This window comes from Lucilia sericata, unplaced genomic scaffold (assembly GCF_015586225.1).
Source record: "Lucilia sericata isolate MDLA Ls3-8-SP2 unplaced genomic scaffold, ASM1558622v1 Contig001390F_arrow, whole genome shotgun sequence".
Taxonomy (NCBI): Eukaryota; Metazoa; Arthropoda; class Insecta; order Diptera; family Calliphoridae; genus Lucilia; species Lucilia sericata.
In genome coordinates, this window is record NW_023995330.1 from 103,869 (window position 1) to 116,913 (window position 13,045).

At 32.1% G+C, this 13,045-nt stretch overlaps 1 protein-coding gene across 1 annotated transcript; it reads left to right on the plus strand.

Moving 5' to 3' along the window:
• Window positions 1–9,832: 9,832 nt before the first annotated feature.
• Window positions 9,833–10,937, plus strand: LOC119611206 (mitochondrial 2-oxoglutarate/malate carrier protein-like). The gene has a single exon (XM_037966707.1). It carries the CDS (start codon window positions 9,943–9,945, stop codon window positions 10,873–10,875), a length of 933 nt encoding a protein of 310 aa, XP_037822635.1. The 5' UTR covers window positions 9,833–9,942; the 3' UTR covers window positions 10,876–10,937.
• Window positions 10,938–13,045: the final 2,108 nt, after the last annotated feature.

Here is a 13,045-nt window from a genome sequence, read left to right on the forward strand (position 1 = left end):
GTAATACAAAGCTTGAGACATAAAATACGGTAGAAGACATCATCACCGACTAAATATTGGCCAAATCAACAAATGATGGCAGCTGCTGCTCTGTTGCATGCAATTGTTGTAAGTATTATAAAGTACGTATGCTAATAAATAAATGAATGAACGAATGAGTGAGTGAATAAACGAACAAATAACTAAAGAATAAATGGATGAGATGGCTGAATAAGTGGATGGATAAATGGATGGATGGATGAATGAATATAAAGAGAGTTTAGGACAGACATTGATGGCTAAATGGAGGTATGAATGACTGACTGACTGAGAAATTGACTGAACGGTTAGACGAATGTTTTCATGTTAAATGATGATTAACTGAAAAGTCAAAATGTTAAGATAAAGTATTATAAAGAATTTTTTGGGGGGGGTGAAATGTGAGTTTACAATTGTGACAATGAGACCGATGAGTACGCACCATCTAAGATAGAATGAGTAAATTAAAGTTAATAAGAATGTCATTATCTATTTTCACTTTGATGTGAAAATAGTTTTTTAAATATATTAGAGATCACTTCTTCAATTAGTTTTATGTGGGAGTATTGAAGTAAAAACAATAATGTCCCTGTCCTAATACAGGTTGTTCAACGAATCTTGTATTGAATCGCTTTCAAAGATCAAAATATGGTTTATGCGGTTCAGAAGTGGTTATTCAAACTCAACAAGAGCTTAATTTCATATTGTTTGTAAGCAGTAGGATTGCTCCAAAAATCTGGGAAATTGGGTATCATACGATTTGAGACCAAGTGATTCTTGAATTCTTGAAATGCTGTTTGAATGTTAAGAATAAAACGACACCAAATTAAATACCCCGGGAGCAAAGGAATTGCTCTATATTTGGTGGGAACAAAAGAGGTCCTATTGTAAGCAGCTGAAACTTGGCCAGAAGATCGCAAGAAAACTTTATCGTATACTTTTCAGGTAACTTGGATAACACTCCCCTTGCAATCCGAGAAAAAAGGTGTCACTACTAGTATCTCTAGTCTGCTGGGACTATAAACCTGTGGTGTTAAATGCATCCTCGGTCTTTTCTTAGAATGATTTGACTTAGTGTCGAACCAGACAACCTATCATATGTGATACTATGGTTTAAACCCAAACTTGCGGGAAGACAATGCTGGTTAAAAGACGTTGAAATGTAAATGTAATTAATATACGGAATGGATGGAGGGGTATGCGGGCCTCACAGCTCCCGAGAGATGAGATGTATGCTGGGTTGAATGATGATAAATGTACGGTATGTTATACAAGTGACTCCGTTGAATTTCCCTTCCTTGCCAGAGTATGTTGTGGGTTTACTCTATTCATACCAGACGATCCACCGATTACGTCTCTAGATGCTGTTGACCTATCAACAGAGGCTATCCCATCTGCTTGGTTGTTAACAGAAGTGATATTTCTTCATTGCGGAAGATAAACAACGGGACAGCAATGGTGAGAGATTAAATAGGTCGGGTACTTAAGCAAAGTGCTTGTAGATGGACCATTTAGGAAAATTTTCACATGCGTGTTCATTGCAAGGCATAAATGGGCGTTAGTTAGTCGACTTTAGCTCACTCGGTGGTTAGAAAAGTTTTTAATGGTGGTGGACGTTTGACAGGTGTTCACGTAAAGCACTCGACTTCTGTGCCGAATGTAAGTGATTCATTTGAAGCGAGCATTGGCTGAAAATACCCTGAATATGCGGCCATATTGGAAGGGTCATATTCCATTATGATGACACTATTTAGACACTATTTAGGGGTTAGAATGTTTTGCCTCAACCGCCGTATAGCCCAGACCTTGTCCCCTCCGACTACTATTTGTTTTGATCTATGCAGAACGCGATCTCTAAGATACGCTACAATTTAGACGTGGGTATCCGAAATTTGTTTGATTCGTACATCGCCTCAGAAAATAAGAAGTTTTGTTAGCACTTTAAAGTTTGTTATCAAAAAAACATCGGACCACATTTGGCACAAGTCCCCTATATAATGTTTCCTTTAGAAATTCCTCACAATTTTCTTAAAAACATCGATATCGAGATAAAATTCACACATTTTTCCAAATTCCAAATAAGGTCGGTTTAACAATAAGATTTCAGTGCGTCGGAGAATGTGTCAAAGCAATTACAATGTATATGTTTGTTAGTACGTACAATCACACATACACCCACTAAACTAAATAAGAACAAACAAGCAAGCTCAAACATGCACTATGTAAACAAAGAAAAAGCACAACAACAGTATGAAAGTTATTGTAGCAACAACAAATGTAAACATAGAAAATAAAGTGTAAGTAACTAAAAAAACCAAAAAAAAGTGTGAAATTCTAAAAGTGCAGGTGACCCCATTTTTAAACCCATTTTCACACCTCATAATAGACGATCTCGGATATGCTTATGTTGGTTAACTTTATTAACTATCAGCTATAAGCACCCACTATATTTTCCTTACCCTTAAATACAAAAAAATTACATTCATTTTAATAATTTTATTTTTGTCTCGCATTTTTATTGCAAAAATTTCCAATCATTTAATACGAATCCTCTTACACCTGCTTATCACTCTGATGATTGTAAAGCCCCCTTCACACGAGCACACAAGTAATATGAGCTGTCAAAATTTTGTGTAGAACGGATGGGATCGCCTCAATCAATTGATTGATAACGCAGAGAATTTTCCAGTTGATTATTATCCATCTCAGTTATCGTTGCGTTCAAGTGTACTAAAAACACTGAGAGTGTGTGACTTTGCTAAATTCATTTACTAAACGAACTATGTTGTTAGCGAAGACATGAACCTGTCGACATGTTATTTTGTGTGATCTTTAAATTACACAGGTCAACAGTGTATTTTTTCACCCAGAGACCAAAGTATACTTTTCTAAAGGTCTATGTAGCGATGAACGCGAATCTGATATCGAAATTTCTCAATCACAATAGGTTTTCGAGATATCAATTCCTAAATTTTGAAAAATGCCCACATCTTTCTTTTTTTTGTAACTCGACAATTTGACAATTGTGATGAATCAATTTACCCCCTTATTCACAAACAACATCTTTATTTTATAAAAGGTTTATAAAACAAAATTTCCATACAAAATCTAATTTATAAACTGTTTATAAAATAAAAATTTTGTTTGTGAATAAGGGGGATATTCTATACTATTAATCTGAAAAAAAGATCAAATTGTTTTTGCCCATATGCTCCACATTTCACTCGGGGCTGGGAAAATACAATGGAGGCAAATAGAGGACACATCAAGGTTTCCAAAACAGTCTTCCGTTTTCTTATGCCTATGTCAAATTTCTCGCATCAGCTGTTTTAAAATGCCAGATTTATTTTCAAAAAATTAACCTGAACTCATTCTATATAATTTATGGGCGTATACTTAAGCAATCCCAAACTGTTTTTGTTATTTTTAAAATATCGTTATAATTAAACACGATTTTATTTCCTATTTTAATATCGATATCATAAAATCTTTGCATAGTTTGTTCTAAAAATCTTTATAATTTTCTAACTCGCCCCAACGTATGCAACACTAACAAGAATTAACTAAACTAATAAAGCTTTTTTTTGATAGTGTTAACAATTTTAAATAAATTTAATAAAAACTAAACAATAAATTTTAAGCGTTTTTATTGTTTTTTTCCCATTTTTAATCTACGCACACATACACACACACACACACACATAAATAATAATTTTGTGCCCGTCAAATAAAATGAATTTTTGCAAAACTCATCATCACATTCAAAGAAAAATATTTAACGATTTTTCCAATAAACCAAAATAACCACAATTGGATTTGTGGATTGGTAACAACTTCCAGCTGCTGTTGCTGCTGCAACTAAAATATAAATACAATAACCACGGCAACAACAACAAATCCAAAAGGAAGTTTTGCACATGAAATATGTACTATACATGAGTAGCAACTAGATGGAGGGAGAGGGAAATACAACAACCATAAGCAGATATTGCAAAAATGGATTTGACGTGGAAAACTAATTATTGAATTGTCAAATTTGTACAGTATTTGTGATTTTTGCCGCCATTTATAAGCAAAAAAGTACTTGTATGTATATAAAAGGTGGAAGGGGAGGAAAACATTGCAACTCACTTTAGATATTTTATAACGAAATTTGCTTTAAAGTATATAAATACATACATATGTACGAACAAATGTACTACCATATTCATGTAATACATATACATATAGAAGACTTCAAAAACAGTTGATAAAAAGAGGAACTTCCGAGATTATGTGTTATATTTTCTATCAGGGCTCCCAACTATGTAAAGATATGTAGTATACCTAAAGCCATAAGAAAATACGAATTGATCTGATAGCCAGAAAAAGATCATCCTGTTATAAGGTCGACACATACCAGGATACTAGAGAATAACAGGTAATTAATGTAATAATGTTTTTTTTCTATTGAGAAAATTACCTAACAGATGGAATACCGATTGACGAAACGAGGCCACATGGAGTAATGTCATAGATATTATATTGAACTATCTTAGGATTGATAACATTGATTTGAAAATTCTAAGGATACCGAGATTCCAACATCAGACGGATTTCCACCAACAGTTCTCCATAACAGGATCTATGTATGTGGTTTTTTTACTGAAGTAAACTAGTATTCCCTCAATCTTTAATCCAGAAATCGGTAACTCAGAGAGACAGAGGAGCAATGAGCAGTTTAATTAGTTGGTTATTAGTCTTATATAGTAGATTAGTTAGTTAGTTAGTTAGTTAGTTAGTTTGTTCGTTAGTTAGTTTAGTTAGTTATTTAGTTAGTTAGTTAGTTAGTAGTTAGTTAGTTAGTTAGTAGTTAGTTAGTGTGTTAGTTAGTTAGTTAGTTAGTAGTTAGTTGTAGTTAGTTAGTTAGTTAGTTAGTTGTTAGTTAGTTAGTTAGTTAGTTAGTAGTAGTTAGTTAGTTAGTTAGTAGTTAGTTAGTTAGTTAGTGTAGTTTTAGTTAGTTAGTTAGTTAGTGTAGTTAGTTAGTAGTTAGTTAGTTAGTTAGTTAGTTAGTTAGTTAGTAGTTAGTTAGTTAGTTAGTTAGTTAGTTAGTTAGTTAGTTAGTTAGTTAGTTAGTTAGTTAGTTAGTTCGTTAGTTAGTTAGGTAGTTAGTTAGTTAGTTAGTTAGTAGTTAGTTAGTTAGTTAGTTAGTTAGTTAGTTAGTTAGTTAGTTAGGTTAGTTAGTTAGTTAGTTAGTTAGTAGTAGTTAGTTAGTAGTTAGTTAGTTAGTTAGTTAGTTAGTTAGTTAGTAGTTAGTTAGTTAGTTAGTTAGTTAGTAGTTAGTTAGTTAGTTAGTTAGTTAGTTAGTTAGTTAGTTAGTTAGTTAGTTAGTTAGTTAGTTAGTTAGTTAGTTAGTTAGTTAGTTAGTTAGTTAGTAGTTAGTTAGTTAGTTAGTTAGTTAGTTAGTTAGTTAGTTAGTTAGTTAGTTAGTTAGTTAGTTAGTTAGTTAGTTAGTTAGTTAGTTAGTTAGTTAGTTAGTTAGTTAGTTAGTTAGTTAGTTAGTTAGTTAGTTAGTTAGTTAGTTAGTTAGTTAGTTAGTTAGTTAGTTAGTTAGTTAGTTAGTTAGTTAGTTAGTTAGTTAGTTAGTTAGTTAGTTAGTTAGTTAGTTAGTTAGTTAGTTAGTTAGTTAGTTAGTTAGTTAGTTAGTTAGTTAGTTAGTTAGTTAGTTAGTTAGTTAGTTAGTTAGTTAGTTAGTTAGTTAGTTAGTTAGTTAGTTAGTTAGTTAGTTAGTTAGTTAGTTAGTTAGTTAGTTAGTTAGTAGTTAGTTAGTTAGTAGTTAGTTAGTTAGTTAGTTAGTTAGTTAGTTAGTTAGTTAGTTAGTTAGTTAGTTAGTTAGTTAGTTAGTAGTTAGTTAGTTAGTTAGTTAGTTAGTTAGTTAGTTAGTTAGTTAGTTAGTTAGTTAGTTAGTTAGTTAGTTAGTTAGTTAGTTAGTTAGTTAGTTAGTTAGTTAGTTAGTAGTTAGTTAGTTAGTAGTTAGTTAGTTAGTTAGTTAGTTAGTTAGTTAGTTAGTAGTTAGTTAGTTAGTTAGTTAGTTAGTTAGTTAGTTAGTTAGTTAGTTAGTTAGTTAGTTAGTTAGTTAGTTAGTTAGTTAGTTAGTTAGTTAGTTAGTAGTTAGTTAGTTAGTTAGTTAGTTAGTTAGTTAGTTAGTTAGTTAGTTAGTTAGTTAGTTAGTTAGTTAGTTAGTTAGTTAGTTAGTAGTTAGTTAGTTAGTTAGTTAGTTAGTTAGTTAGTTAGTAGTTAGTTAGTTAGTTAGTTAGTTAGTTAGTTAGTTAGTTAGTTAGTTAGTAGTAGTTAGTTAGTTAGTTAGTTAGTTAGTTAGTTAGTTAGTTAGTAGTAGTTAGTTAGTTAGTAGTTAGTAGTTAGTTAGTTAGTTCGTAGTTAGTAGTTAGTAGTTAGTTAGTTAGTTAGTTAGTTAGTTAGTTAGTTAGTTAGTTAGTTAGTTAGTAGTTAGTTAGTAGTTAGTAGTTAGTTAGTTAGTTAGTTAGTTAGTAGTTAGTTAGTTAGTTAGTTAGTAGTAGTAGTTAGTTAGTTAGTTAGTTAGTTAGTTAGTAGTAGTTAGTTAGTTAGTTAGTAGTTAGTTAGTAGTTAGTTAGTAGTTAGTTAGTTAGTTAGTTAGTTAGTAGTTAGTTAGTTAGTTAGTTAGAGTAGTTAGTTAGTTAGTTAGTTAGTTAGTTAGTTAGTTAGTAGTTAGTAGTTAGTTAGTTAGTTAGTTAGTTAGTTAGTTAGTAGTTAGTTACTTCACTTCTTTTAAATCCCTGTTCCTAACGAAAAATTTAAAACTTTATAAATACAAACGGCACCAAACTGTTCTAACCATTATTACCAAACACCGCCAATATACGACATCATCACCAACCTCATCAACAACATTATCATCATAAAATTCGTGAAGTTTTAATTAGGATCTCATTGCAATTTATAAACGAAAATGACATTCACTGCATTAGCACACAGCCATGTAAACATCCGAACACACACACTCCCACAAAGACTCCACTGTTCAAAAATTTACAATTAACAACTTTTATCTAGTTTTGTAACTAGTTACAGATTAACATCAAACATTTTACATTATCGGTTGCTTTTAAATATGTGAAGCATATTTATTACTCATTTTACATGTTTTAGCTGATCTATACTTGTACTACTTATCGCCAATTAAATCGCTAGTACAAAGAATAGTCAGTAATATTTCAATTTACTTAAAGAGTAGTGATATAATTCGTCAAAACGATACTATTATTTTGATCATTAATGTATCCATGTGTGTATATATGTATGCCTGTCTTACTGAAATATTAAGTGACATTCATTTTAACTTTTTTTCGAAAATGTATTTGAAAAATATGTCAAAAAAATTTATTTGAATTATAACTTTATTTGTATGTATTAGAGGGTGATAAGGATTAAGAATTATATTTTAAGAGGAGTCTTTTTATTAAATTTAATTAAAAAAGAATATGTTTTAATAAAAATTTTTATAATATTTTGTGTTTCTATCAAAAAATTTTTAAATAATTTCTCTTTAAATTTTTAAAATACATATTTTCTGTTTCAAAATTTGCAAAATTTTCATTAATATCTCTTCTTATATAGAATGTTTTCTTTAATTTTTAAAACTTTCACTTTTAATAGAAAATTTTTGATATTTGTTACTATTAGCCTTCACAAGTTTTCTTTTGGAATAATAAATTCAATTAAACTTTCGATTTTTCTACATCACACATTAAAACTAGAACGAATGCAGTAAAATAACCAAAATAAACACCTGAAAATGTGTAACATTTCAAAGTAGACCAAATAGTAACATATACATACACCTGAGACGCCTATACATTAGAATATTTACACTTACAAATATGCATTAATGGATTTTGCGATTAAATGCATGCTTGTGTTAACTTGTGATTGCAACGAAAATCTTTAGCGTTTAATTAACGCAACCATATAATTTTCAACATTTAAGCTTTAATGAGTTAATTTGAGATGCATGCTAAATGGCCTTGTCTTATTTATTATGCAACAATTATAGCAACAACAACAACAGCAACTATAGTAAAATATGTAACAACAATGTTGCTAACCTACTGTTCGAAATATCTAAAGCAATAGATTATAATTGTTAATGGGAAGAAGGAAGTTTTGTTTCACAATAATTTATTCATTCGATGATCCCCCTTTTGTGTTGTAAACCGTTAATTTATTGTTTTTTGAGCGATTAAATATTTAAGTTTAAAATGCAGCCATGGGCAAGATTCCGAAACGTGCAATGTGTATGCAGCAACCGTCTACAGACTTATTAATAGTCATGTATATAATAAGAGTCTATATAGTCTTGTCTATACCTGTCTATGACTACAGACAAGTCTATACTACTGACTGTAGATCAGTCTATATCTTTAAATGTAGATAGCCATGGCTATAGAACTATTTATAGCATTCACAATAGATCAGTCAATAGCCTTGATTATAGACCAGTTTTTAGCCTTGACTCCAGATCAGTCTACAGCCTTTATTATGACCTTGACTATATACCAGTCTTGCCTATTGATCTATAGTCTTGACTATATATCAGTCTATAGTTTTGACTATAGATCAGTCTATAGTTTTGACTATAGATCAGTCTATAGTCTTGACTATAGATCAGTCTATAGTCTTGACTATAGATCAGTCTATAGTCTTGACTATAGATTAGTCTATAGTCTTGACTAGAGATCAGTCTATAGTCTTGACTATAGACCAGTCTACAGACTTAACTAGAGATTAGTCTATAGTGTTGACTATAAATCAGTCTATAGTCTTGACTATAAATCAGTCTATAGTCTTGACTATAAATCAGTCTATAGTCTTGACTATAGATCAGTCTATAGTCTTGACTATAGATCAGTCTATAGTCTTGACTATAGATCAGTCAATAGTCTTGACTATAGATCAGTCTATAGTCTTGACTATAGATCAGTCTATAGTCTTGACTATAGTTCAGTCTATAGTCTTGACTATAGATCAGTCTATAGTCTTGACTATAGATCAGTCTATAGTCTTGACTATAGATCAGTCTATAGTCTTGACTATAGATCAGTCTATAGTCTTGACTATAGATCAGTCTAAAGTCTTGACTATAGATCAGTCTAAAGTCTTGACTATAGATCAGTCTATAGTCTTGACTATAGATGAGTCTATAGTCCTGACTATGGATCAGTCTATAGTTTTGACTATAGATCAGTCTATAGTATTGACTATAGATCTGTCTATAGTCTTGACTATAGATCAATCTATAGTATTGATTATAGATTAGTCTATAGTCTTAAATATAGATTAGTCTATAATCTTGACTATAGATCAGTCTATAGTCTTGACTATAGATTAGTCTATAGTCTTGACTATAGATTTGTCTATAGTCTTGACTATAGGTTAGTCTATAGTCTTGACTATAGGTTAGTCTATAGTCTTGACTATAGGTTAGTCTATAGTCTTGATTATAAATGAGTATATAGTCTTGACTATAGATCAGATTATACTATTGACTATATATCAGTCTATAGTCTCAATAGATTAGCCCATACACTTGATTAAAGAACAGCCTATAGATCAACCTATAGTCTTGACTGTAGATCAGTCAATAGTTAAGACTTTAGATCATTCTGTAGCCCTGACATCAGACCAAAATTCCAAATTGTTTTCCTTTTATTTACCAACATCGCAATCGTGGTATAATGAAGCAAAATTTTTATGATAAAACCCTTAGAATTCTATTACAATTTGTTTTTTATAACATTAAGTTATTTCAACAACTTTTCAAAATTTTGATTTTCTTTCATTAAAAATTTCCGTTGAATTAAAAAAAAGCATTCAAAAAATTAAAACCTCAAAAAAACCAAAACCAACATGACCGAAGAAAAGAAAATGCCCAACTATGTGAAATTTATAATCGGTGGTGCTTCTGGTATGACCGGATTACTATTTGTACAACCCATGGATTTGGTTAAAACTCGCATGCAAATGGCTGGTATTGGTGGCAAGGAGAGTGAATACAAAAATTCCTTGGACTGTCTAATGAAAGTGCTGAAAAATGAAGGTTTACTAAAGTGTTGGCATGGTCTGGGAGCTGGTTTATTAAGACAGGCTACCTATACTACGGCAAGAATGGGGGTTTATCAGAATTTAATAGAAGCCTATAAAAACCATACTCAACATGCCCCCACAGTACCGGCAAGTATGGGTATGGGCATAATGGCGGGAGCCGTTGGTGCTTTTGTAGGAAATCCAGCCGATGTGGCCCTCATACGTATGGTAACCGATGGTAAATTGCCACCAGCTGAAAGAAGAAATTATAAAAATGTAGCCGATGCATTAACAAGGATTCTTAAAGAAGAGGGTTTGCCGGGGCTATGGAAAGGTTGTCTACCCACGGTGGGTCGAGCCATGATTGTAAACATGTGCCAATTGGCTTCCTATAGTCAAGCGAAAAACTATTTACAAAAAGGACCTCTACAAATGAAAGAAGGTTTTGGTGTGCATGTTGGTGCTAGTTCTTTTTCAGGCCTTCTTACATCAATAGCATCACTCCCCATGGATATTGCTAAGACTCGTATACAAAATATGAAGACTGCGCCCGGGGCAAAACCAGAATACTCCGGTACCATAGACGTTCTAGTAAGGGTGTGTCGTAACGAAGGACCATTGGCTTTATGGAAAGGTTTTACCCCGTATTTTGCCCGTTTGACGCCTTTAACTATATTGATTTTCGTCTTTCTGGAGCAGTATAATAAATTGTATTATAAATATGTTTTGGGCACTGAGGGTGGTTCAAGTTTGTAAAAAAAAATAGTTTTGTTCAGTTCGTTCTAATATATTTTTAACAACAAATAAAAATAGTTTCTAAACATTCTGAAAATTTCAAAAATTTTGCGAAAACGTGAAAATTTTTAAAATATCGCCTTTTTCGAAAATCTTCTGTAAATAGAGAAATATTTAAAAATTTTAAAAAATTTTCGATTTCGTTCTAGTTCAGTTCTCGTTCAGTTCTAGTTCAGTTCTAGTTCAGTTCTAGTTCAGTTCTAGTTCAGTTCTAGTTCAGTTCTAGTTCAGTTCTAGTTCAGTTCTAGTTCAGTTCTAGTTCAGTTCTAGTTCAGTTCTAGTTCAGTTCTAGTTCAGTTCTAGTTCAGTTCTAGTTCAGTTCTAGTTCAGTTCTAGTTCAGTTCTAGTTCAGTTCTAGTTCAGTTCTAGTTCAGTTCTAGTTCAGTTCTAGTTCAGTTCTAGTTCAGTTCTAGTTCAGTTCTAGTTCAGTTCTAGTTCAGTTCTAGTTCTAGTTCTAGTTCAGTTCTAGTTCAGTTCTAGTTCAGTTCTAGTTCAGTTCTAGTTCAGTTCTAGTTCAGTTCTAGTTCAGTTCTAGTTCAGTTTCTAGTTCAGTTCTAGTTCAGTTCTAGTTTCAGTTCTAGTTTCTAGTTCAGTTCTAGTTCAGTTCTAGTTCAGTTCTAGTTCAGTTCTAGTTCAGTTCTAGTTCAGTTCTAGTTCAGTTCTAGTTCAGTTCTAGTTCAGTTCTAGTTCAGTTCTAGTTCAGTTCTAGTTCAGTTCTAGTTCAGTTCTAGTTCAGTTCTAGTTCAAGTTCTAGTTCAGTTCTAGTTCAGTTCTAGTTCAGTTCTAGTTCAGTTCTAGTTCAGTTCTAGTTCAGTTCTAGTTCAGTTCTAGTTCAGTTCTAGTTCAGTTCTAGTTCAGTTCTAGTTCAGTTCTAGTTCAGTTCTAGTTCAGTTCTAGTTCAGTTCTAGTTCAGTTCTAGTTCAGTTCTAGTTCAGTTCTAGTTCAGTTCTAGTTCAGTTCTAGTTCAGTTCTAGTTCAGTTCTAGTTCAGTTCTAGCTTCAGTTCTAGTTCAGTTCTAGTCAGTTCTAGTTCAGTTCTAGTTCAGTTCTAGTTCAGTTCTAGTTCAGTTCTAGTTCAGTTCTAGTTCAGTTCTAGTTCAGTTTAGTCAGTTCTAGTTCAGTTCTAGTTCAGTTCTAGTTCAGTTCTAGTTCAGTTCTAGTTCAGTTCTAGTTCAGTTCAGTTCAGTTCTAGTTCATTCTAGTTCAGTTCTAGTTCAGTTCTAGTTCAGTTCTAGTTCAGTTCTAGTTCAGTTCTAGTTCAGTTCTAGTTCAGTTCTAGTTCCGTTCGTCAGTTCTAGTCAGTTCTAGTTCAGTTCTAGTTCAGTTCTAGTTCAGTTCTAGTTCAGTTCTAGTTCAGTTCTAGTTCAGTTCTAGTTAGTTCTAGTTCAGTTCTAGTTCAGTTCTAGTTCAGTTCTAGTTCAGTTCTAGTTCAGTTCTAGTTCAGTTCTAGTTCAGTTCTAGTTCAGTTCTAGTTCAGTTCTAGTTCAGTTCTAGTTCAGTTCTAGTTCAGTTCTAGTTCAGTTCTAGTTCAGTTCTAGTTCAGTTCTAGTTCAGTTCTAGTTCAGTTCTAGTTCAGTTCTAGTTCAGTTCTAGTTCAGTTTAGTTCAGTTCTAGTTCAGTTCTAATTCAGTACTAGTTCAGTTCTAGTTCAGTTCTAGTTCAATTCTAGTTCAATTCTAGTTCAGTTCTAGTTCAGTTCTAGTTCAGTTCTAGTTCAGTTCTAGTTCAGTTCTAGTTCAGTTCTAGTTCAGTTCTAGTTCAGTTCTAGTTCAGTTCTAGTTCAGTTCTAGTTCAGTTCTATTCAGTTCTAGTTCAGTTCTAGTTCAGTTCTAGTTCAGTTCTAGTTCAGTTCTAGTTCAGTTCTAGTTCAGTTCTAGTTCAGTTCTAGTTCAGTTCTAGTTCAGTTCTAGTTCAGTTCTAGTTCAGTTCTAGTTCAGTTCTAGTTCAGTTCTAGTTCAGTTCTAGTTCAGTTCTAGTTCAGTTCTAGTTCAGTCAGTTCTAGTTCAGTTCTAGTTCAGTTAGTTCAGTTCTAGTTCAGTTCTAGTTCAGTTCTAGTTCAGTTCTAGTTCAGTTCTAGTTCAGTTCTAGTTCAGTTCTAGTTCAGTTCTAGTTCAGTTCTAGTTCAGTTCTAG

Excerpts from the sequence above, each read along its gene's own strand:
- LOC119611206 (XM_037966707.1), top strand. The coding sequence starts at position 9,943 with ATGACCGAAGAAAAGAAAATGCCCAACTATGTGAAATTTATAATCGGT.